Raw genomic sequence first — 26,290 nt, 5'->3', positions numbered from 1 at the left:
GACAGAAACAACTGAGCACTGTCATACTCGGGACCCAAAAACTCACAGGCTGAGCTTGATATGAGAGAAGAGAGGGACATAAATAAGAAATCTCGGGACTTCTGGGGACAGAAAAGAGCAATGAGCCACAAACATTGCAGTGCAGGCCAAAAGCCCCGGATGGTGGGTGGCTTTGGGAAGACCGCATGAGCAAAGGGTCCTTGAGCCTCTGAGCAGAGGAGCACATCAAAGGGGTCAGCCTTGATCCCATTGAAGGGGGGCTGTACCATAAAAGAAGTTAAAGTTACGCTGAACTTAACAATGGGACAGGCACTGTGCCAGGGACTTGACACACTTTTTCTCTTTGATCCTCACAGAAAACAGTGGAATACACAGTCTTTTGCTTGTTTTACAGGGAAGAAAACTAAAGTCCAGAGAGGTGGAGCAAGTTGCCCAAGGTCACACAGCTAGTAAGCGAGAAACTCAAGATGTGAATCCAGACAATTGACACTGGAACTAAGCTCTTTCTGCTACATCCTGCAGCCTCTCACAGTGAATAGATTTCTCTAACCAAAAGTTAGACCATATGCCCCCAAAAGAGTAAATATGTTTATAGAGAGAACAGCACAGAATGGCTTTTTTGAGACCATTTATTTATTTTTAATTTATTTCAAAAATTATTTTTATCAAATTAATGATGCACAGAGTTTAAAAAGTTAAATAGTATTAAAACAGATTAATTAAAACCCCGGCGACCCACTCCTCCCATACCCCACCCCTTTTCCCAAGGACAACCACCTTCACCTCTTTTAGTTGTTTCTCTGTTTTTTAAAATCGATTTCTAAAAAATATGTATCAATCTCAGTCTTCATCTTTTGAATTCCTGTTACGGAGGTGAAGATTTTTCCCACTTACCCACCACCGTTCTTCCCCGCACCAAAGCACACATAACATTTCCCGTCTCCCCATCCTCCCATTATAATGACAGTTTTAATTAAAATCAACGTTGGTATTTACAGCCAGTACCCCAGATTTCACTGAATGTATGGCACCATCAACTTGTAATATGAACCACTGAGAAACAAAATTGCTGCCAATCAAATGCTCTTATTAGTTAAAATTTTAAAGTACACATATTGAAAGTGCTGTTATTCAGACATATGTTTTATCATATATCAATCTTGGCATACAAAAAATATATGCAAAATTGAGTATCCTTAAACCTTTGAATTCAGGGTTCATCTCTTCTGAATCACTTTTTAGAGTTGTCAGTGCTCATTTTTGCTGTTTGTCTGTTTAGAGAACCATTCATTCTTTGAACTACCTAGGTGTCAGTGTTGCAATAATTCTTAAAGAGCATTCCACTCTGATCTCCACAATTTTCTCCCATACCATTGACCTCATCCTGCAAGTCTGGATGCTTACAGAATGAGCACCACACCAAAAGATGCCCACAGGTTTTCTGACACACCAGGACTCACATTCTTCCCTCATGTGATCCTAAAATGGTTTGTGGACTGAAACGTCGAGGGGTTGCTGTTGTCTGGTCAGAACACCAGAAAAAATGACTAAGTTCACACCTGCACAGGCATGACAACATCAAGACTGCACCTGGCTGAATGTGACTGTCAGATGTCTTTGACTGAAAGACAGGTCCCAACTTCAGACTCATTAAAATGTGAAAACATGTGCATGTGAGTGAGAATCAATGAAATATTCATATTCTGATAAGGTTTCCTTTTTTGAACAATGTTTTGTTTTTCTTGGAACGAATAATTGTCTTGATTGTCTCCATTTGCTTGTTTTGTATGGAACTATCACCGATTTTCCCCAAATGTCCAACAGGTCTTACACATCCCTCTCAATATGATTTTTTTTTTTTTTTTTTTTTTTTTTTTTGCTTTTTTGGAGACAAGGTCTTGCTCTGTCCTCCAGGCTGGAGTACAGTGGCACAATCATGGCTCACTGCGGCCTTGACCTCCTGGGTGTTAATCCAAACTGCACCATTTTAAGCTTCCCCACTATTTTGCAAACCTTGGTCAAAGTGAAACATTTCCCAGGCATTCGGGCTGTGAGAAACATCCTTCCTAATCACCTGACCACAAGGTAGACAAAGGCCCAACTAAAGAAACATCCCTATCATATCTCGCTGGGCAAAGGTCCAAGGAACACTATGATGACATTCCACGGGAATAAGGGCCAGAACCGCCTCATCATGGGAACATCTTATCAATATCCCGCTGGGCAGCAAGCCATACTGCCCAGACCCCTCCCGTCCATACCTATAAGTACCCCCAGCCTGTAAGCAGTGGTGGGCTCTGGCTTTAGGCTAGTTTCCCACTTCTATAGGTTTTATGCTGGGCATAAAGCCTGCATTTGCTGTTGAGCCACCCTCTTGCTGTGTGTGTGTCTTTCTTTAACCTTCACCTTCCCTTCAAAACCTAACACTGAGCTCAGGTGATCCTCTTGCCTCAGCCTTCCAAGTAGCTGGGAACACAGGTGCACACCACCACACTCGGCTAGTTTTTAAAATTATCTGTACACACAGGGTCTTGCTCTGTTGCCCAGACTTGTCTTATACTCTTGATCTCAAGTCATCTGCTCCCCTCGGCCTCCCAAAGTGCTGGGATTATAGGTGTAAGCCACCGTGCCTGGCCTCAATATAATTTTCTTACTGCATGCACAAATGATTCAGATAATCTGTGAGTTCCCATCCTCTTCCTCATCCCCCAGCCTCCATCCTCCTGCCTAGTGTTCTGGCTGCTCTTGAGGCCTCCTGCTTGACTGTTAGCCTGGGACTTACCTTCTTTCCTCTCCTGCTTTCTGAATCCCATGTTTCCCTCTTTCTTGATTTATTCGCTTATTTTGGTGGAACACATCTCCAGTATCTTCCCAGGAAAAGGAACACGGTAGATCAATTTTTCAAATTCTTGCATGTCTGATTTATTCTCTCTTCATACTTGATTGGTAGTTTTGATACCAAATTCTAGGTTGAAAATAATTTTCACTTGGAATTTTAAAGGCATTTATTCCTCCATTGTCTTCTAGGTTCCAGCATTGCTATTGAGGAGTCTGATGACATTTTCTTTTTCTTTTTTTCTTTAGGCTCTGGAAACTTTTAGGATCTTCTCCTTAATAACAGTGTCCTGAATTTCACACCGATGTGCCTTAGGACGGGTCTCTTTTGGGAACTCAGTCAACCTTTTAGCATTGAAGACTCATTCTCTGTTTTGGCAAATTTTCTTATGTTAGTTCATCCTTAATTCCTTCCTCACCTTTTCCTCTGTTCTCTTTTTGGAACTCTTAATATTCCAATCCACCATTGGCCTTTGTGCATTGATCCTCTAGTTTTCTGATATTTCTCTCCTATGTTTCATTTCTTTTTTGCTGTTCTGGTAGGTTTTTCTTCAACATTATTTTCCCATCCTTCAATTCAATGTGTATTTTCCTAATCACATTTTAAATTTCCATATTTTAAGTTTATTGTTTTATAAACAAAATATTTTGTATCTCTCAGAAGATACTAATTGGTTGTTTATCATTAATTGAATTTTTTTCTTCTTTGAGACAGACTTTTGCTCTGTTGCCCAGGCTGGAGTGCAGTGGCACGATCTCTGCTCACTGCAACCTCTGCCACTCAGGTTCAAGTGATTCTCCTGCCTCAGCCTCCTGAGTAGCTGGGATTACAGGCGCCCGCCACCACGCCCAGCTAATTTTTTGTATTTTTAGTAGAGACAGGGTTTCACCATGTTGGCCAGGCTGGTCTTGAACTCCTGACCTCAGGTGATCCACCCACCTTGGCCTCCCAAAGTGCAGGGATTACAGGCGTGAGCCACCCTTCCCAGCCAATATTTTTTAAAATTATTTGTCTCATTGTTTCTGTTTCTGACAGTATTTCTCATTCCATTTGCTTGTTTTGGCCTTCTCTTTCACTTTAGAGGTTTTCCTCAAATGTCTGGTGATTTCTGTCTATTTGTTCATACCTAAAAATAAATTACTAACCACTTCCCCCAGAAAGGAACCAGGGCTTCTTGGAAAAATGGCTGATTCCAGATCTGGGGCAGCAAATGCACAAGGTAAGACTGGAACTTTCTGTCACATCAGACAGCAAGGATGTAATCAAAGACGACTGGGGTGGGTCTAAAGGACCTGGGAGGTAACATGAAGAGGTCGCCGCTGGTGAAAGATGGGGTAGTCATGAAAGATAACTGCAATGGATTGAAAGACATCAACAATGTTTATATCCACAAGTCTGTAGTAAACATAATAATAAAAGACAAATTAATTGCTCACCATTGAAAGATACTAGCAAACCAGCTCATTATTTGAAAACTAGTAAATAAAGATGGAATATCAACTATTTATCCTGCCTTTCCTATATGACTACATCATTGGGTCATCATGTAGTAGATGAGGAAAAGGTGTTTTTTCTTTTCTTTCTTTCTTTTTTTTTTTTTTTGAGACGGAGTTTCACTCTTGTCGCACAGGCTGGAGTGGCAATGGTATGATTTCAGTTCACTGAAACCTCTGCCTCCCAGTGATTCTCCTGCCTCAGCCTCCCGAGTAGCTGGGATTACAGGTGCACACCACCACACCCGGCTAATTTTATACTTTTAGTAGAGACAGGGTTTCACCATGCTAGCCAGGCTGGTCTTGAACTCCTGGCCTCAGGTGATCCACCTGCCTTGGTCTCCCAAAGTGCTGGGATTACAGGCGTGAGCCACCGCGCCTGGCCCAAAAAGTTTGTTTTTATAGAAGTAGCCCAGCTAATTGATTGTAATACCTAAAGAATTAAAGGATCTAGAAAAAGATCATCATTGATTACTAACATCAAAAGAGAGAAAATCAGACACTATGTACCTCCTAAAGAAAGGACACAAGAACATCTATGAAGTAATCCTGCCAGAATCTAAATTGAATGAAGTTTTTAGCTCTAACAATCAATGTACAGGTGATACAGGGAAGAGAGCAACATGTTCAGTCATGCCACCTGCATTACAATCAGCAAAATCCAGGCTGTGGGAAACTCTATAGGATAAGTGACCAGGTTTCTTCAATAAAAAATTGCAGAGAGAAATATTGTTTTAAAGAGACATATCAACAAATTGCAGCATATTTGAATCCTGATTCAAATAACCAAAATTATTTTTAAATTTTATAAGACAAGTAGGGAAATGTAAACATTAACTGGACATTTAGTGACATGAAGTTATTAACTTTGGGCCACTTAAATAAAAAGAATCCCAGCCTGGTATGGTGGCTTATACCTGTAATCCCAGCACTTTGGGAGATAAGGCAGGAGGACAGCTTGAGGCCAGGAGTTGGAGGCTGCAGTGAATAATGATTGTGCCACTAGCCTTAGTGACAGAATCAGACCCACCTCAAAAAAAAAAAAAAAAAAAAAAAAAAGAATCCCTATTTTTTAGAAATGTATACTGAAATATTTATGGATGTTATGATATGTCTGAGATTTGCTTCAGGACAGGGACGTGGGGGGATGTATGTAGATGAAAGATGATTGACCATGAGCTGATAATTGTTAAAGCTTTTAAGTGCTACTGAGTACACAGGGTTCATGTACAATTCTCTTTGCTTTTGTGTGTGTATGAAATTACATGATAAAAAAGCATCTTTGTTTGCTTTAAGAGTAAAGTACTAAGCAGTTCACTGGGAAATCCATGGGAGGGCTCATAGAGACCGGTGGGCTTCTCGTAGGGTGCTGGGTGAGGAGCCTTTTTCACTGGGAGACCCTCTATGTCATATTCTAAAAGTCTGGTCTCTGGAGTCATTGAGTTTTTCCAGCAAAGACTCCCTCAGTCTCCTGCCTGGAAGTGGGGCTGGGGGAGCAGGGGGTGGGAGGAGGAAGTAGACTTTCGTTTGATCACACCCCATCAGTGCCCTTTAGGAGTCCCTAAATATGGAGCCTTTCCAGTTGAATCTTTGGAGAAAGGGTCTTGATTCCTTTATTGGAGGGAGGGAGAAGATGGAAGAAGGGATTGCTGTTCGGGATGGGATAGGAGACCTGGGTCCCAACCCTTTATTTTAGAGAATTTCAATCAATCCTCCCTTTCATCTTTGTACCTCATCCTCACATCACACAATATGGGACACCCAATTTTGGGGCCCTTCTGAGGAGTCAGCTGCCTGTCCACTGCATCCCTTCTGCAAGCCGACCTGCTCTATCCACTTTTTTTTTTTCTTTCTCTTTCTTTCTTTTTTTTTGACAGATTCTCACTTTGTTGCCCAGGCTGGGGTGCAGTGGCACGATACCTGCTCACTACAACCTCCGCCTCTTGGGTTCATGTGATTCCCGAGTAGCCTCAGCCTCCCGAGTAACTGGGATTACAGGTACCCACCACCATGCCCAGCTAATTTTTGTATTTTTGTAGAGATGGGGTTTCACCATGTTGGCCAGGCTGTTCTTGAACTTCTGACCTCAGGTGATCCGCCTGCCTTGGGCTCCCAAAGTGCTGGGATTACAGGAGTGAGCCACTGTGCCCAGCCTCTATCCACTTTCCATTGCCCCAGAATGCATAATCTCTTCTTCACTGACATCTTTTTCATTCTCTCTGTTGTTGTGAATGTGCACCCTTTAAAATTTCTCACTCTTTTTAGTGGAGTTTTGTGAAGGGGTGGAGAGAGACGTGTCTGATCAATCTGGAACACAGAGTGCTTTAAACAAGGGCTGTCCCAGAAATTCCAGGATGATCTCTAGTAACAGTAGCTGTGTGGTTTTCATGCTGTGAGAGGGAGCAGGCGACACCCAGGGACGTGGATCATCTCCGTGTAAACTCAGCAACTCCCACGGACACTTGGGGGCCAGGGACAATGGCTGAATGTCAACGCATCTTTGGAGCATTAAGTCCACCGCTCTGTGGAGTTTCAACTTCAAACCACTCCAGGGCTGCCAGATTTGAGCTTGGAGGACGTGGAGATAAACTGGAAGAGAGCTCAGGCATCGCCCTCCATGTCTGCCCAGGCCCGAACAAAGCCCCATTATGCGTCCTGATGCATATGTGCAGAACAGTCCTCGTTTCTGCCTTGCAGGATATCTGGCAAACCAAGATCATAAATCTGTTGCAATTAGGCCTCCAGCCAGGTCGTCCCATGGAACTGTTCTGGCAAAGGTCGCTCACGAGCTCCTAATTGCCGACTCCAAGACAGCTCATCATGCTGGTCCTCTCAGCAGCCCGGGGATGCTGTCAATCACTAGCCTCCTTTTCTTTCCCAGTACCAGTTTATTAAGTTACACTGACAAATAACCACACAGGTGAGCTGATTTGATTTCCCCCCACTCCTCCACCCCCAACACACACACTGCTCCATCTGCTCCTAGCTGCACCTCTTCCCTACTTCAGAGCTTGGAGGATTGGGAAGGAGCTGGGCATTCGATTTTCTTTAAGGAAGAGTGGTTTACATAGATTGCTTAATAGGGGTTAGGTACTTAGAAGTCCCTTAATGGATACTCGTTTGCAAAAACTGTTTACATTTAGATTTTTCTTTACGGAATGTTAATTATTTAAACTATCAATAAAGCACTGAGTTTTAAGTTTGCTTAAATCATGCCCTGGGGCCAAGTGGGAGAATCAGTTGGCTCCGTAATGGGGAGTTTTAACCCAAGTGTAGCCCCAGGCCACAGGGAGAGTAGAGGAAGCTGGGCCGGGGCACCCTGGTCCAGCCGCCCCTGTCAGCGAAGTGGTATAGATCATTTTTAGCACTTGGTTGCTGGTGACAGCAGACACTGAGAACTGAAAGCTTATAACCAGGGACCCAAAGCCCCCGGAGAGGGCACTGGCAGGGCAACCCCTGAAGTCAGGGTTTGAGAGTTACAAGTCAGGGCTTCCTCACCAGGCCAGACAACAGACAGGAGGACCGGGCACTGAAGACCAGAGGCCAAGGTCTGTTCCAGGGGACGCTGGATGGCCCGCCCCAACCTCTTGCTTGTTCTCTCCCCTCTGTGGACAGATGGTACACACCGGGGTGGGAACGTGGACATAAAGTTTATTTATTCCCTTAGTTCTGTCACAGTGAATCTGGTCTGAAATCCTGAAGTCAGGCCCCTAAGAGACATACTGGGAAAGGTGGTCAAGCCAGTTCCTGGCGCTTTGGGGGCTTGTTTGTATGGCCCTTCAGGGAATGCCCTTGGAGCTGAGACCCTGCTCCAAGCCTGAGCTATGGGCTGCCATAAGATACCTGCCCCAGGCTGACACCAGGTCAACACTGACCTGGATGAACCAAACCCCAGAACTCAGTCATCAAGCCCAGTCTTAACAGCCTTGCTTTTATTTCTGTGTATCTATTTCTCTTCCTCCCTTCAGCCACATTACATTCCTAGAAGGCCTTCATCTGCACACCACAGGAACCAAATAAAAAGCCAGCTGCCTGGAGCTCAGGGTGGGACCCCTGGGTCCACTTCCTCCCACCCACTTTGAACCTCCTCTGCACTGGCTTCCCCCAGGCCCTGACCTGCTGGGTTTGGCATCTTGGCTTACTTTCCTGCCAATGGAAACTAGGCTCTGGACTGGCTGCCTGTGACTGAGCTCACAGACCACAAGATGCTGCTTCTGGGGAACTTCCCCTGCCTTGCTCCAGCCCAGATCCCAGGAATATGCTGCACAGCTCCTCAAGGGAATCATATGTGATCTCTTATGTGCATATTCCTTGCGGCAAGGTACTGGGCCTGATTCACTTTAGAACTCAAATGCCTTGTACCATGCCTAGGATGAGACCTGGCCTTTAGTAGTTATTCAACAAATGTTTATTGGGTGGGTGGATGGATGGATGGATGGATGGATGGGCAGGCTGGCTAGTAAACGTATGGATAGAAGGACAGATGGACAGACAAATGGATGAATGGCATTTTCTTTCAGCTTGCCCTAGTTCCTCCCAACACTTCCCTTCCAATGGGCACACATTTTCTGCTTCCTTATACCTCCTCTCTAGCAACCAGCCAAGAGCTGCAATGCCCCTGGGTGTGTGGACCCAGGTGTGGCCAGAATGTCATACCAGCTCCCCAAGAAGGTCTCCCTTGTGGCAGTGAAACTCTATACCAAACAGCCCAGCAAATGACTAAGTTCTAACTTCTGATTAGGTTAGTCACTCATCATATTTTCCTGAAGGCCAGAGACTCTGAATTTCTTATAGTCTTGTCGCCCCTAGCCACGAGTTCTGGTACACAGTAAGTGCTCAATGAATGCTTAATCATTGGGAGACCAGAACATGTCTCCTAGACATGAGAACTGAGGCTCTCCCCTCATTGAAGAAAAAGAGATGGCCTTCCTTTCTCTACAATATTCAGCCTCTGCAAAGATGGTTTGGCATCTGTTTCTCAATCTGGGATAAATGTTCTGGATCAAGGAGTCCCATTAAAACGCCTCTCAGAACACTTAGGGAATTATGCTTGGGAAGTCCTTTTTGGCAGCAGATAATAAATCAATCACAGCTCAAAGAAAATGCTGAGTTAGAACGGAATCATTCAGACTGGGCTAGGAAAGGAACTAGGAACACCCTTTCCGTGGAGGCCTGAACTCAGAGACCCTCCTGTGGAGCCAGGTTTGGGGACTTACAATAACCAACCAACCCAGTTTGCCCAATATTGTCCCAGTTTTTGCACTGGAAGTTCTGTGTTCTCAGTCCCAGACAAACAGGGACAGTTGGTCACCCCAGCCTGGCATTCTCTTCCTCCCTTCCTCATTAGCAGCCTCGCTGCATGATGCCAGAGCCTTGTGTGCCTCTGCGTATATGTGAGCCACACCCTCCCTCCACATACATTGCGAGCGGTGACTCTGATAGCTAGGGTCTGAGTCCATGGCCAGTGAAAAGAACAAGTGGCTCCTGTTTTCAACTTTAGGGGCTGAATTCTGAATGGTGCCACTTGCGTTGCCCTGCCTTGGGCTCTGGAATAGGGGAAATTACAGGAAGGGAAGGGACGAAAGCAATCGTACCTGAAGAAGAGAGACATTGGCAAGGCTGAGTCTGAAGAGGTAGTTCCTGTGAAAATGGAAACAGACATCCTAAGTGACGCTGGTTCTGCAGGCAGGACCTCCTGGCTCGGGCCTCCTGGGATGCCAGGACTGGGTGCTGATTGCCTAGGGTCAACCCCCAAGGAGAGCTTTACCTCCATTTGCTCACTTAATCTTCACACAACCCTGGGAGGAAATCCAGGAAGCTCCATGTTACAGATGAGGAAGCAAGGTGGGTAAATGGCCCAAGTCACCAAGATAGTAAGTGAAGGAGTTAGGATTCAAACCCAGACTTTCCTCCAAGTCCCATGCTGTCTCTGCTCCCAGCCGACTCAGCTGGCCCTGGGAGGAACCCCTTGACCCCACCTTTTCCAACCGTGGAGGCTGTTAAATGTAAAGCCTCAGCACTCTTACAGGGATGCAGACAGCCAGCTTCCTCCTACCCTGGCCAGCCACCCTGCCTCACCCCGCCTCACACAGGCCAGCCATCTCTCCTGGCTCCATGTCCCGGGGTCCTGAGTCCGATTTGTTTGTTCATCGCCTGCAGTCTCTCCAGCAGTCAGTGACTCCGGTTCTGACCTTTCTGTGGCCACCTCTCTGGACCACCCTCTCTCCTCTAACCCAAACGACCCCATCCACCACCTCACCATCCCTCTCCCCACAGTCCAGCCTGCACAGGGCTTCCAGACTCATCTACCTCAAACAGTTTTCACCTTCAGTAATAAAGAGGATACTACTAGTAGAAATAATGATACCAGACACTTATTGAATACCGTTAAGTGTCAGCCGCTGCTGAAATTTCTTTGCATGGATGCTGGAGTCAGAAGGCTACCATGCACAGACAGGGAGAATTCCAGCTCAGCCACCTGCCACCTTCTGAGAGCCTCAGTGCCTGCATCTGTACAATGGGGAAGTGAATGGCTATCTTTCTTATTTCACAGGACTGTGGAGACAGAGGAATGGTGTGATGCACATTTAAAGGCTCTGTTCACGCTGAACAGATGCAAAGTCTTGGTTTTCCCCAACAATTTTCTTTCTTTGGTTCTTCTGTCTTCTTTGGGCTATTCCTGTTTTGGTTCCTAAACTTTTTAGGAATAAAGACTTTAGAAAGTTCTGGCCTACCTCAGCTGAGGAGGGAAATGAGGGGAAAGGCTGCGGAGTGGGCCAGAAAGAGAAAGAGGGCCCCTGCTGAAGGAATCCAGAGCCGGAAGGAGACGCCGCAGGCCGGGAGGCTTCTCTTCCCAGCTCTGGCTCCAGGCCCAGACCCCACTCAGCTTCTTTGCTGTCCTGGGGCTAGGCGGGCCTCCCGGGTGACCTTGGCTCCAGGCCTCTGCTGTCCCTCTCCAACCCCCTCCCCAAGTCCTTAGCAAAGCTCTCCCCATCCCACCCTCCTGGCCTGGGAACAGATGAGCTCCAGCTTATGGCTGTGCCCCAGCTGCCTGCTCAGGTAACACAGGCATCTGCTCACAGCTTTAACAATTAGGGGAAACATTGCATCACTTTATTCATTTTTATCCCATCAAAAATCATTCATCACAACATCGCAGTCAGCTCTCCTGGGAGCTGGAATATGAGAACAGAGAGAAATCTCTGTAGCCTGACCCACCCTAAATCCCTTGCGGAACAAGGAACGGTTATAAATGAATAAAAAATTTCCCTAGCCTGAATTCCAGAGGTCCAGGGGTCAAGAAGAAGGGAAAACAATGTCAGGCAGAAGAAAAGGAGGAAGGAAAATGAGCTGGAGACAGGAAAAGAAAGTGGCCAAAGACCCAATACATTGGCTCTAAGAAGCCTAAGGGACCAGGTCTAGAATTGATTTTCCCTGTCCATCTGAGGGCATAGCCAGGCTCGAGGATGCAGGAAAAAGTGTCCGGACACTCCATCTTTGTGTGGGAAGCCTCCAGACAGAAAACATAACCACCTTCTGGGGAAGCTGCAGAGCAGATGACGAAGAACAGTGTGACCACAGTCACAGGGTAACCTAACCTCTCTGAGCTTCAGTTTCCTGGTCCATAAAATGGGGGTACATAGAACCCACTTCCTGGGTTCACCCACTTGTGAAGATTCAATGATTTACTGCAGGCATGATTTACTACATGTATTAGATTAAATACATGTGTGATTTACTACATTTACTACATGTGGTAACTGACTTACTACATATATGACACATAAGATAGTGCCTGGCATGTGGCCGGTGCGGAATAAATGGCAGCTTTGGAATTGCTTTCACAAGGTTCAGAGTAGAGTCTTCGGGCGCTACCATTTGGGTTTGTTAAAGTACACATGTAAAACGAGTGAAATCAGAATTAGGTTGAAGGATCACATCAAGGATAGTTTCCTGATTGTAATGTTGTCCTACAGTTATGCAAGATGTTAGCCTTGGGGAAAACTGGGTGAAGGGTATATGGATCTCTATTATTTCTTACAACTGTGTGTAAATCAACAGTCATCTCAAAATAGAGAGTAAAACAATTACTCTCTTTGCTGGGAAAATAAAGTCCATCCTCTTGTATAGTTGCATATGGACAGACTCCCTCTGGGGGCACAGTCAAGAACCTCACCACTAGGTGAACCTCCAGTCAGGGGTCCTGCTTGTTTGAGGGGGTGGCCCTGCTTTTCACCATATACTCCTTTGTACCTTTTGAATGTCCTACCATAAGACAAAATAGTTAATTTAAAAATTAAAAAATTAAAAGAAAAATGCTTTCAGGCCCAGCTTCACAGCAGCCCTGTGAGATTGGTGGCACAGAGACTGTAACCCAGATTTTACAAATGAGGAAACTGAGGCTCCAAGGTCAAGATCCCCCAGGACAGGAATCCAGTTCATCCACACCTAATCCAGAGCTCTGTTCTTGACTTGCCTCATTTTCATACAGCAAATGAAGGGGTGGAGATACTAAGGAAAGCTCCAGGGCAAGATGGTCAGCTACAGCATGGCCCGGAAGTACCCAACCCAGTGGCCACCCTTTCCCCAACCCCACACCCACTGAGTCAGAACCTCTGGGCTGCAGAGCTGAAAAGTAGTGCAGTCCCAGGCGATAACACAGACAGACCTGCAGAGAAACTCTAGGCCTGGGTTAAGGAGACCTGGCTCTAGTCCCCACACCCTGTTGTCATCATGCTGTGTGATGCTGGGAAGGTCACCTTCCCCTCTCAGGGCCTCTGCTACCGCCTGCTTAAAATAAGGACGGTTGGATGACACCAGAGATTCTCAAACTTGAGTGTGATCAGGCCACCTGGAAGGGTTGCTAAAACACAGGTTGCCTCTTCCCAGAGTTTCTGACTCAAGAGGTCTGAGAAGGACCCAAGAATCTGCATTTCCAACACATTCTCAGGTGCTGCTGGGCGAGGGACTGCAAATGAGAGCCACTGGGGTCGGCCCTCTCTAAGCCCCCTCCCTACCAGAGCCAATGGTCTGTGGTTTCATGAGGAATGAGCTCCTCCTAGTCCACCCAGAAAGTCTCCACAGGTCCCCCCGGAGAGTACTGTCTGTTGATATTGGATCTGAACAGTGGACTAAGAGGTCAGGCCAAAGGCAGGTGAGGTCCTTCGGGAAAGGTTCTACCCCTACCCAGCTGTCCCAGGTGCAGGCCGCCGGCTGGCCGGCAGGGGGCCCCTGGGCACCTTCTCTGCATGGAGCTCCCAGGGAATTGGCCCAGAAAACCATTCTGACAGCTGGGCAGGGACTAGGCAGGGACTGGGCAGGAGGTGGCTAGCAGGTGTCCCTGCCCTCACTAACTGCCAACCACAGAGGCCTGCAGCTGACTGAGATTGCAAGGTCAAGAGTCACCCCCACCCCCACCCAGCCAAAATACTCTTCCTTCTGTCGGGGGACAGACATCCACACAGAGAGGGCCCAGCAGAGAGGACGGGGCCCAGCATGCGGGTCTGCCCAGGTGAGTTCATCCTGAATAATATTCCCTCCACCCAGCTCCAAGCCCCTGCACTTCTGGCCCCGACCCTTCTGCCCCTTGTTACCTGGCTCCCACGATGAGCTGGTTCCTGGAGGGGTCCAAGGCGAGCTGGGAGAAATCCCGGGCTCCAGGGTAGGTGAAGTTAGAGACCCACGACTGCAGATCTGGTGGAGGGGGAGGCAACCCTGTGGTTACAGTTGGGCCAGGGGCTCCCAGCTGCACCACAGCAGACCACAGAACAGAAGGGTGAAAGTCAGGGGGAAGTGGGGCAGTGGCACCCGGGAGACCTGGTGCCACCTGCCCACCTCTGTGTGCCCCCAGGGACTTGGGAGGGGGTGTTGTAGTCATTGTTCTGCCACATTCCTTAGCTCAGAGGAGGGCACTACCCTCCCCACAGAGGCACAAAGGGATACCTATACTCGCCCTTGACTTCCCCAGACCCTCCCTAGCCACATGAGTACACACTGGCAAATCCTGCCGGTTCTACCTCTACACTGCCTCTGAAATCCATCCACTTTTTTCCCACTGTATCCCACCTCCATCCAAGCCACCACCAGCTCTTGTCTGGAGCAGTGCCAACAGCCTCCTAACCAGCCTGGCTTCCAGGCCTGCCCCTTGAGTCCCTTTCCCACAAAGCAACCTGAACGCTTGTTCTCAAATGCAAATGTGGTCATGTCACTCTCCAGCCCAGAACCCATCCACAGCTCCCAACTACCCCCAGGAAAAGTCCAACTCCTGCGAAGGCCCTTGGGTTCTGGCCCACTGTCCTCCCAAGTCCAGTGCCTGGCACAGTGATTATTTACTGATCCCCTGAAAGAATGATGCTTCACCTTTTACATTCCCTAAACTCTCCACCCCAGCCACACTAAACAAACACTTCACACTTCCCCAAAACCATCCCACAAGAGCCTGCAAACCTTTGTGCTTCTGTTCTCCCTCGATGGAACAATTCCTGTTCACCCCCATCCCTACCTCCTCCAAGAAGCCTTCTCTGACTGCTTCAAGCCAGGGTAAAGGGCTCCCGTAGTCTTCTACTTTACTGCCTGGTGTGTCTAGCCTGGTAGTTTGCCCTGGGGGCCAAGAAAGACTTTGCTTCCTAGATCTCCAGGCTCAGTCCAGCACCTAGCAGTGTTTGAACGAATATATGAATAATCCTCAATCCCTTCTTGTGAGGGGAATTGCATTTTCAGACAAGATTCTGCAGAGGTGGGAGGCACAGAGATTGGGCGATCAGTGTCCACCCTGCCTCCAAGGAAGGTTGTTCCCAATCAAGGCCTTTCAAAGGGACTGGGTGGGCAGAAAAGAGACCTCACAGCCTCTGGGTGGATGGGGAGTGGTCTGGGAGGGCCTGCTTAGAAAGTGCCAGCTGACTCTCTCTGTTTCCCTCCTGCTGGAGACACACTTCTCCCTTCTTGATTCACAGCCTCCTGATAGCTCTCTCTCAGCCTATGCATGACCCATGGATGGTTGGGAACTGGCAGCAGTAAGGAGAGAGCCATGGAGTAGAGGACCTTTCATGCCGATGGTGGTAAAGATTCAGGGTAATGGGAGGCACTGTGCTTTCTCCCCACAGTGCCTTAGCAACAGACTCACAGAAGGGCCAGGAGAGAGAGAGAGAGAGAGAGAGAGAGGCAGAGAGAGAGAGAGTCTGTGTGTGTAATCCAAAGGAAATAAATCATTGCTCATTATCCCTCCACTACAGAGTAAAAGCAGCCCTTCATTTCTGCATGACAGGCAAACACTTAATCGCTCCCTGGAGAACTGGAGGTTTTGTGAGTTGGATGTTTTTCAGAAAACTGTGATAGGCATGATTAAAAAAAGAAGAAGAAAGAAATTCTGCAGCAAAATGAAGCAAACCCCTTGGGCCTGCCTTTGCCCCCAGCAGGTGATTATAGGTTGGTGACTATAGGTTGGCAAGAATTGTCATGTAGTCACGATGGCTTTTGGGCAATATAGAATAAGAAGTAGATCTGGAGTCTGGTGGGTTAGGTTTTTAGCTGACCTCTCAGAAATCCTGGATAAATATTATATTACCTTAGAAATGAAACCAAGGGTCCTCCTCCTCCAGGAAGCCTTCCTGGATTACAACCTCTCCACCCTGATCTTATTTTGTTCCACATTATTTCTATCCTTTCCATTCCATTCCCATTGTATGTTATTGTGTATTTGACCACTCTGAATGTGGTCAAATATTTTCTGTGTGTGTGTAGGGCGGGGTCTTTGCTGTCCCTATGAGACTGGGTGCTCCCTAACAGCAGCAAACAGGTTACACCTTAATTCTCTCCTTCCCTTTCAACAACGTCATTCCAGATGTAGGCAGCTGAATGAGGGAGGAGGTGGCATGACGGGTCTGCAGTAGATACTCCATCTGGGGACTTCCCAGCTCAGTCTTCACTTAGGCCCTTTCTTGGGGAGGAGGGGAAAAGAAGAGGAAACAGGGTAGAAGCTGGGATTAAAATGGGGAGGTGCGGGTGGGGGCATGGAGGGCGGTGGCCTCTTCCAGTTTCCGTCCCTCTCCCAGTAGCCCTCACCCACATGGGCAAGGGGGATGGGGGAAGTGGGGAGAGAAGGGGCTGGGCATAGCACGGGGATCCTGGGGGGGGCCTTGGGAAGGTAACCAGCCTGCTCGTATTAAACAGGCCAAGGGTACAAGAGGGAAGGCTGTCTTTAAAACACCAAGCACGTTCCGAGCTCCGTGTGCGGCAAAGGCTTTGGATGGTGACTTTAAGAGAAAAATGACATTCTCCATGACGCGCCTGTGATTTTAATTATAGTCAATTCAATTACCCACCTTGTGGATTAACCACCGCCAGTTTTAAGTCCAGGCTGGCTTCCCCTGCTGCCTGGAAAGGTAACACTGGCAAATGAGAGAATATGCAGGCTGAAGAGAAACACAGTTTGGCCCCCCTTAAGAGAAACCCACATGAGAAAATTTAACCTTACAAAACAGAAAAACAGCAGTCAGATTCTGCGACTGGCAGCTCCTCTAGGGTATTTAGGGGTTATTCACAGCTCAGTCAGGTGTCAGGGGAGAGGGAAACTCACAGTTACAAGGCTGGCAGCCTACAGATTGGTCAGAAAGGAAGTGTAACATCCTAGGGGGCTTGGAGGCTGGGGTTGGTGCTGTCCTTGATTAGGGCAACTTCTCTTGAGCACAGCATCCCCAGAGCACAGTCCTTTGCCCAACGTGAATTGAGTCCCTACTGTGTGCTCAGCCATACTAAGGGATGTGGGAATACAAGAGAACCAGTCCTGGTGCAAGACCAGAACCAGTACCAGCTGGGCTGAGGGACCAAAGGCAGTGACTTTTAACCAACAATACGAGATCATTAGGTACGCAGAGGAAACTCTTGTTCACCTCCGAGGCCCCACAGCATCCCCTTCTGTGCCTGGCACGAAGCAGGGCCCAATAAAAATTGGGCGAACAGATAGGAAAACTCAAAGCTGTCAGAATGGGGAAGGGGAGGGGGGCATTCCTTCATTCTGTAGGAGGATGGGGTGAGAAGTCAGATTCATTCAATGCATACCTGAGTATCAAAAATGGTCTCAAGGAACCCAGGCACACACGGAAGACATCTCCCACCTCTCTGACTTCCTCCCCCAACCCAATTTGCACAGATAGAGACCTGCCTGGTCGGGAGACAGGGATTCCCCGGCTCTCCTTCCATGTCCCGGCCCCCAGACTCAGCCAGGGCAATATTGCCCCCAACAAAGCCCCTGGGAGGAAATGTTTCATTAGGAGCTGCCATAGGGGCCCCAATGTGAGGAGGGTAGCCCTAAGAATCCACTCCTTCTATCCCCCTCTGTCCTGTTCAGTGACAGCCACCAGCACTCCAGGAGCCATCAGAAGTCTGAGGGTGTGCACGCGTTTTGCAGGCTTAGGACATTGTTAATTTACTTTAATCCACTTAAGCCTTCAAAGCCTTGGATCCCCGCTCAAACAAGACAGCTCCGAGAAGACAGCTGGAAACCTTCCTCCCTGAGAGAAGCCAGCCCACAGCTGGGAATCCCACCCTTCCCCAACACCCCCAGACTCTCGTGCATACTGCCTCTCCCACCTCTCAAGTCCTAGGCCTCTTTGGTTGATTTTTCCAGTTGAGTTCCATCTTGCCCCACCCACTCCTGCAGGATGGGGCTCCGCATGTCCTCCTGTATGAGCCACGGGAGCATAGAGCAACGGATCGCTCTGCAGTGGGCAGTGGACAGAGCACTGTACATGGAGTCAGGAGCCCAGCACTGAGGACTGGCTCTGACAAGCCTCTTTGGCCCACCACGCCTAGGGCTTCCCATCTGTAAAAGGCAGTGACGATCTCCTGGCACTGCCTCCCCAAAAGGGTTACTATGAGGAGGAAACCGGCCAGTGTCAATCAAACGTAAGAACCTAGGGACCCCTGAGACTACATCTGCAGATCCCAGTGTGAGCTGCCAAGTAGGTGGTGGTTCAAGAAGTACTAATGTGACTGTAACACAACCATGACCCACCCCCAAACTGGGCAACAGATCGTGAGAGAATGTCTGGGATGCTCTGGTATTTGTGTTTTGTTTTTTAGCAAGTATTAGAATGTATATACTAATTTTAGAAAGTCTTATCAAGAATTTACAGACCCCTTGGAATATTTCCAGTGATTTACAGATCCCAGTTTGGGAAACACTTTAATAGGACATTCTCATACCCTCCCTTGACAAACAGAAGGAGTTATGAGTCACCAGGGCCCTTAAACTGGGGTTTCCCAAGACCCTAAAGAGAGGGATCCCTGCAGCCCCTTAGAGCAGAAGGAAGCTTTCCAGAGATCTCCAGGCACCTCCTAATGCATGAGTCATGCTGAGACCCCCGGCCACCCCCACCCAGGGCATCCACAACTTCCTTTTCTAGCAAAAGACTCCCCTTACCCCAGGTTGGCACGCATGAAGGGCCTGAATAAATTACCGAGAGACAAAAATTAGACCCCTCCAGCCCATTGCTGCCCATCCTTCTTAAAACATCCAGCACCAGAGGAAGAGTCTCAGGTCCCCAGGACCCAGCAGTTAATGAACATCCCAAGGACATCCAACAGCCAGAAACATCCTGCCAAGGTCTGACCTAAGTCCTTCAGGACACGGCCATTGCAAGACAGGGCCAAGTAGGAAGCAGCTCTTACCTTCAAAGGCCACGGTGGGGTGCTCGCTAAGGGCGCACAGCTGCTGCTCACTGCTGTGCTCACTGGAGACATCCTGGGAGCTGGAGAGGTGGGACACCAGCAGTGTGAGGCTGGGCAGCAACAGCGAGACAGCCAGGGGGCCTGCAAGCACCATGGTAGGCCCCTCTGCAGTCCTAGCTCCGGGAGGCAGACAGGGAAGAAGACCTGCAACGTAAACACTCAGTCTCACCAAGTGCTCCCTCCATCTGGGCCCACTTCCCTCAATTTCCTTGTGGTTATCAGTGCCCCCACAGGATTTGAAAAATAAATTTCTATTGTATTTATGTTACTCAGAGTTTGCTCTGCTCTAGTAAATGCAAAGATATAGATCATTCCCTGAAAGCTAATTTCCCTTGTAATAGCATTCTGTACAAAACTGACAAATTATAGTGCCTTTTCTATTTATGATCCCAAATGGTTTAAAATTAGTTTTAATGATAAAGGTAGTATTTTAGGGATTTTAATAAATGGAGCTGAGGCCATGGGTAGCTATTTGTAAAGTGATAAATCTGGATCCATAACTCATACTTTATATACTAGGAGAAAATTCAAATAGACAAAAGATTTCAATGTTGAGGATAACAATCATAAAAATACTAGAAGAAAATTCAGGCAGGATCCTTTATATCTTGGCATGGGAAACCATGGCTCAAAATCCAGAAGTCATCAGAGAAAAGATAGATAAATTTGACTACATTAAAAAACAAACACCTGCACTTCCCCCTCCTCTCCCCAAAAACAACATCAATCAAAATCATAAGGAAAATGACAGACTAGAAAAAATATTTGCAATTCATATCACAGACAAGAGACTAATATTCCTAATATATAAAGAACTGAAACTGCCTTTGCAAAAAGTATGACAGTGCAGGAAATCTGACCTAACAGACTCCATCTTGCTTCTAGCCTGCAAGTTGCCCTTGCTCATTCCTAGGCCTAGGCCAAGCTAACTGTGGAAGGAATTTAGTTTACAGTTTAACTTCGAAGCAAGGAAGATTACAGCCCCTTCCCAAAGCAAACCACCTTCTTGCTTGGAGATCAGACCTCCTTTGTAATACTAACTAATTAGCCACAGGATAAGACAGTATGGCTCAGGAGTCATTCAGCCAGATGTCACAAGATTCCTAATTGCTCCTATAGATAACATTATTGTAAAACCTGAGATTGGTGTTCTAGGTATTTTTCAGACCCTGCATTCTGTTGGATCTGCTGGTGCCACCCAGACTGATAAACTGGTTCATCTGACCTTGTGGCCCCCCCACCCAGGAACTGAACTCAGCACAAGAAGACAGGCTTCAACTCCCTATGATTTCATTCACGACCTAACCAATCAGTACTCTCTACTCCCTAGCCCCACTGCTCCCCAAACTATCCTTTAAAAGCCCTAACCTCTGAATTTTGGGGGAGGCTGCTTTGAATAATGATAAACTCCTGTCCTTCTGCTTAGCTGGCTTTGCATCTATTAAGTTCTTTCTCTATTGCAAAAACCCGCTGTTCTCAATGCATTGGCTTTTCTGGACAGCAAGCAAGATGAATTCATCGGGCGATTATAGAACTACTAGGAATCAAGAAGGAAAAGACTAACAATCCAGTAGAAAAACAGGCAAAGCATATAAATACAAACAGGGGCTTAAAATATATTTATGACACTTATCCTCACTCATAATAAGAGCAGCACAAGTTAAAAGATAGACTGAGATACCACTTCTCATCTATCGGTTTAGCAAAAATCCAAGTTACATGCTGCAGTCTTTCTGTGAAGCAGTGGGGAGAGAGCCGCTACCATACACTGCTGTGGGGGTTGGGGTGTGCAAGATGGCACAATCCCTGTGGGGTGATCCTGGCAATATCTGGCAAAACTACCCATGTATTTACCCGTTGACCTAGCAACCTAATTCTTTGTGTCTACACTCGTGCTCCTTGAAGTGTGTTCCACAAACCAGTGTCGATTCACACACTGGAACAACTCCATGGTCACAGAAATGCAGAGATTTGAGAGTCAGTGTTTAAAAATCTTTACAATGATTTGACAGGGTAATTTTATGTGTATTGAATCTAATAACAAAATATTCAGGCTTGTATGTTGCATGTTTTATTTCAATTCATTTCTCTAGTAATTTACTTTTATTGAATTTTATGTAAGTATCCATCTGTGACAGATTGTAAATTGAAAAATCAAACCTGCCTCTTCACAGATAGTTGAGAGGCAAAAACAGATCACAGAGGCACCTGCACATGTGCAAAGTGACTTACGAACGCGATTGTTCATTGTGCCATTCTTTGAAAGAACAGAAAGGCAGGAAACAACCAAATATTCAGAAACAGGAGATTGCCCAAATAAACTAGGGTGTATCTTCACAATGGAATATTATGCAGCTGTTAAAAAGTGTGAAGATTTTCTCTATTTATTTTATTTTATTTTTAGAGAGATAAGGTCTTGCTCTTTCGCCCGGATTGGAATGCAGTGGCATGATCATAGCTCACTGCAGTCTTGACCTCCTTGGCTCAAGCGATCCTCCCAGCTCAGCCTCCCTAGTGGTTGGGACCACAGGCAGGCACCATCATGCCTGGCTAGAGGGGCATGCTCTGTTGTAAGTGGAGGGGTCTTGTTCTGCTGCCCAGGCTTTCTCTAGGTTTTGATATGGAAAAATATCCATATCAAAAAAGTGAAAAAAGCAAGGTGCAGAACAGCTTAATAGCATGGTAACTTTTGTGAAAATAAGAGGGTAAAAATAAGAACATGTATTTATATTTGCTTATGTTAGCATTGATATGCACTAGAAAAATAAACCAAAACTAATTTTAGTAGTTATCTATAAGTAGCAAAATGGGAATCAAGGCTTCTCAGTAAATAGCTTTTTATATTATTTTCATTTGTGACTAGGTAAACATATTGGCTACTCAATAAAGTTTTTAGATTTAAGAAACTTTTAAACAACTAGTTTAGGTTCACTAAAACTCCTGGAAAAGCCCTAACATTTGTCTAACTTGTCGCCTTCCACCTCCTCTCTCCTTCGCTAGTCTATCTAACATGTCACCAAGCCCCGCTGACCCTACGTCTCTCAAAGGTCTCTAAACCAGAGTGACCTCCTTGGTGTCACTTTCTTCAGCAATGAAATGAAAGGTTGAACTAGATTAGGGATCCCTGACAGGAGCTGGGGTGAATCAGAATCATCCCCCTGAGGGGGCAGAGTCCTGGGCTGGCAGGTATGGAATTCCCAGGTGATTCTGATGAGCAGCTCCGAGGGTAGAAGCTGGAGGACTAGAGGGCTGGGGCTCCTTCCTGCTCTAAGAGTTTTGCCCCAACCCTTCCTCTCTCTTCCCTTCCTACTGCCCCTACCTTACTCCAGGTCTGGAAAATTATAGTAGGATTACTTTTTTCCTGCCTAAGTTTCTTCACATGTATGTGAAATGGAATAATACCCATCACTGAATGGCTGCAAGCCTCCAAGGAAATAACAGGATGAAGCCAGAGCACCCAACTGGCCCCTTCTCCCCCCACTCCCTCCCTGGTCTGCACCCCACAGGGAATTAGCACCCACAGCACCTTTTTGATCCCCTTATCCTCAGGCTCAAACTCGTTCATACTTTGCTCCTCCCCAGAAGGTCCTAACCATTCCTCTTAGCAGAGACCCTCTGGGAGGGAGATTTGGTCCAAACCTACTCCCTTGAATGATTTTTCACTGTCACTCACATGGAATTTTTCCTCAGTGCTAGCCTGGGTCCGTCCTGTGGCATGGGGTTTCGCTATGCTGCCCATACTTGGAGCCCACCAACCCCTTTTCCTCACATTGACCCCTGGCCCCTCAAACAAGGCCACAGGGCTGGGGAAGAGCGATTCAAAGGGCAAGGTCAAATCTCTGGAGCCAGACAACCCAAGGCCCAGTCCTAGTCCTCCTCCTTGCTAGCTGTGTGACTCTGGGAAAAACACTTAACCTCTCTCTGCCTTAGTTTCTCCAAACTGGGGATGATAATAACAATATCAACTTCTTCAGCAGTTGTGAGGAGGAAAGGAGTTATTACCTTTAAAAGGCCTAGAGCAGTACCTGGCAGACACTGAGCGATCAACTAGCATGAGTTATTCTGGTGCTCTGGGGAAAGAGGAACAGGGACTGGAGCACTTCCTTTTGCCCTCTGACACTTATGCTGGATGCCCTCTGCCTGCACCTCCACATTTGCCCTGGCTCTCCTCCTCCCTGCTCTGCGCTAGCAGGGAGGTGGATGGATGTGGGGGAACTGCATCCAAGGAGGCCCCGCTGGGGTTTGGCCAACAGAGGGAGGAGAAGGCAGCAGAGTGAGCACAGCTGCATCCGTCAACAGACCAGAGCTCGTCTGCTTGCAGGCTTGGGAAGGAAATTGCTCCCTCTGTCCTCCCTTCAGAACTAGGGGTGGTGCTGCCTCCTTGCTTACCAGCCCCTGGGTACTGCACAGGGAGTTATCCCATATGGTTCCCAAACCCCCTTCCTACACCTTTGTAAACAGTTCCTTTATTAAACTGCCCTCGCATTGCCCCAAGTGAGTATGTCATCTGTTTCCTGGGGGGACCCTGACTGATAGAACACCTCATTAGGGATACTCAATGCATATGCAAATAACAGCTTTTTAGCCTTTAGCTGGGGCTTTTCTCCTGTCAGCCCCTAAGAACATCCAAGGTGCCAGGACAATTGCCCTCCTCTCCCCTCACTATTTCCCACCCTCCTGCTCACCTGTGCTCCCTTCCCAGGCCTCTCTGCCTCCCCGCCCCAGGTCTGACCATCATTTTCAGAGCCCCAGGCCTGGCCCTCTATGTGGCCAGATCCTGAGCTCCAGGGGCCCAAATTAGGAGCATATCCTGGGCCTCTTCTCCTACCCTGAATCCCAGGCCTTAAGGTACCTAAGTTCTGCAGCAGAAGTTCCATTCTCATTATGATTTTTATGTAAATATGTCCTCCAAGTCCCTCTTGAATCAGTAATTGCTAGATTAATATTACTGTGTCCACCTGGGCCCCAGCACGGCACGTCTGTCAGCTGTTTCAGGAGAGAAGGGAAGGACAGGACATGACGGGTGGGGAAGGGATGGAGCAGGGCCTAGATCTGGGATCTCCTCTACTCAATTACCTTCCCTCCAGGTGAGGCAAGAGCAAGGAGTCTATGCCTGCAGCTTTGCAAATTTCAGCACCACTGCAGGTATCATACTGAAAAAAGAAGAGTGGTCGGTTCCCATATCACTGGAAATGTTACGGGGTCTGACTTTTCGAGGCGAGTTCTAGAATTGGGAGATGACTTCCCAACTCCCAAGAATTCCCCATCTATGGAAATCATCTCCCCTCCATTTATGGTCAAAGGGGTAGGCCCCAGCAGCCTCATATGTTCCATGGGGTCCCCATCCCAGCCATAGCTGCTTGTACCAGGATGGTCATGTGATCAAAACAGACAAATCAGGTCTCTCCTACAGCAATGTGGGTGTGTGAACCCCCAAGGTCAAGTCAGTCTTTGTAGAGGAAACTGGAATATGTAAATGTGTGGGGTGGTCATATTCTTCTGTTGGTTTTTTTTGTTTGTTTTTGTTTTTTTGTTTTTATGAGACGGGATATCACTCTGCTGTCAACCAGGGTGGAATGCAGGGGCATGATCATAGCTCACTGTAACCTCAAGCTGCTGGGCCTCAAGTAATCCCTCAGCCTCCCAAAATGCTGGGATTACAGGCATGAGCCTCTGTGCCCACCGTGGGGTGGTTATCTGCTACCTGCCATGTGAGCTGAGGACAATCTGAAGACAAAGACCAGTGACAGGTGACAGAGGCATGCTGACAGCTTTCCAGTTCCCAGTTCCAGCCCTTTCCTGAGGTTTAAATACATTCTACTTCCATGAGCCACCCCCACTCCCAGATCCTTGTAACAAAATTTCCCGTTTTTACTTAATCCCTTTGGAGTTGTGTCAGACTAGGAGTTGCCAACAGGCATTGCCTCCTCAGTCTGTCCTCGCCTTCCTCCTTTCTAAAGGAGCCTCTGCTTCATGAGGGCAGGAGGCAACCTGCCCTGCTCAAAACTTTTCCTAGTCTTTCAGGAAGAGGTGGCCCATGAGATGAATGAGGAGGTTGTCAGTGGGGCTTACAGGGATGTGCTCTAAGAGGGCTTCCCTTTTTCTGGAGTGGTCAGCAGATAGGAGGAATGGTGCCACAGTAGCCATCTGCAGCTGGTAAGTGGCCTTTGGTCATGCTAAGGATGGCAAAGCAGGTCAAGTCAGTGTTTGTAGGGGAAACTGGAACAGATAAATATGGGCCCTGTGGGGTGCTCATCTTTTTTTTTTTTTAGACAGGGTCTCACTTTGCCACCTAGGCTGGAGTGCAGTGGAATGATCACAGCCACTGCAGCCTCAGCCTCCCAGGCTCAAGCGATCCTCCCTCCTCAGCCTCCAGAGTAGCTGGGACTACAGGCACATACCACCAGGCCAGGCAATTTTTTTTTTTTTTTGTAGAAACAGAGTCCACTATGTTGCCCTGGCTGGTCTCAAACTCCTGGACTCAAGCTATCCTATCACCTCAACCTCCCAAAATGCTGGGATTACAGGTGTTGAGCCTACCTGAGTAGTCATCTTCTTCTTCTTCTTCTTTTGTTTTGTTTTTTTAGACCCTGTCTCTAAAAAAACAAAGGACGTGACCTTTAGCATCATATGCTAAGGTAGGTGGAACCTGGGACGTTGAAGATGGAACCAGCTCCCTCCTGTCTACCTCCAGACTCCTTTCCTATGCTTGCTGTGTCTCTCGTTTCCTTCTCTGCAAAATGGGGAGAATAATAACACCCAGCTCACATATGTTGTGGAGATGAAATAAGTAACTTTTATCTAACAGGCCTAGAACAGCATCTGCCACAAAGTAGGCATTGTATAAGTGCTATTACTATTAGCAAATAATACAGTCTTAACTAGTTTAAGCCCTTGCTTTTCACATCTCAATTATATTAACTAAATATAATTCCTATCCCATACAGTTTGGTTTCTCATACATACAACCAAATACTCCCAAGACAAACAGAAATTTCTATTTCTAACATGTCTGTCTGATTTGATGTTAAAATAATTCCAGAATTTCCCCACCAGCAGTGCATAGCCAATCCAATTATCCCGAGGGTTGTATAGTATCATAGAAAGCCCTGAGCTTGGGAGGCTGCCCTACCTGGTTGCAAACCTTGGTTTCATCACCTGTGAAATAAGGTTAATAGCTTCTTGCTTAGAGAGAATGTTTTGATACACCCAGAACTAAGTCTGGTACCGAGTA

General features: G+C 47.2%; 1 protein-coding gene across 6 annotated transcripts in view; it reads right to left on the bottom strand.

Annotated features, from left to right (window-relative positions):
* Window positions 1-26,290, bottom strand: part of SEMA5B (semaphorin 5B) — a 119,739-nt gene that overhangs the window by 20,729 nt on the left and 72,720 nt on the right. For all 6 annotated transcript variants that reach the window (XM_054551395.2, XM_054551393.2, XM_003776152.5 and 3 more), the window contains exons 3-5: window positions 18,997-19,200; window positions 13,923-14,022; window positions 9,924-9,969 (exon numbers count right to left, since the gene is read on the bottom strand). In XM_054551395.2, the coding sequence (XP_054407370.2) occupies window positions 9,924-9,969; window positions 13,923-14,022; window positions 18,997-19,200 (350 nt within the window). The remainder of the gene's footprint in view (window positions 1-9,923; window positions 9,970-13,922; window positions 14,023-18,996; window positions 19,201-26,290) is intronic.

The sequence above is a fragment of the Pongo abelii genome, chromosome 2, assembly GCF_028885655.2.
Source record: "Pongo abelii isolate AG06213 chromosome 2, NHGRI_mPonAbe1-v2.0_pri, whole genome shotgun sequence".
Taxonomy (NCBI): domain Eukaryota; kingdom Metazoa; phylum Chordata; class Mammalia; order Primates; family Hominidae; genus Pongo; species Pongo abelii.
The sequence above is the reverse complement of the archived record's forward strand: the minus strand, read 5'-3'. Positions and strand labels throughout refer to the sequence as shown.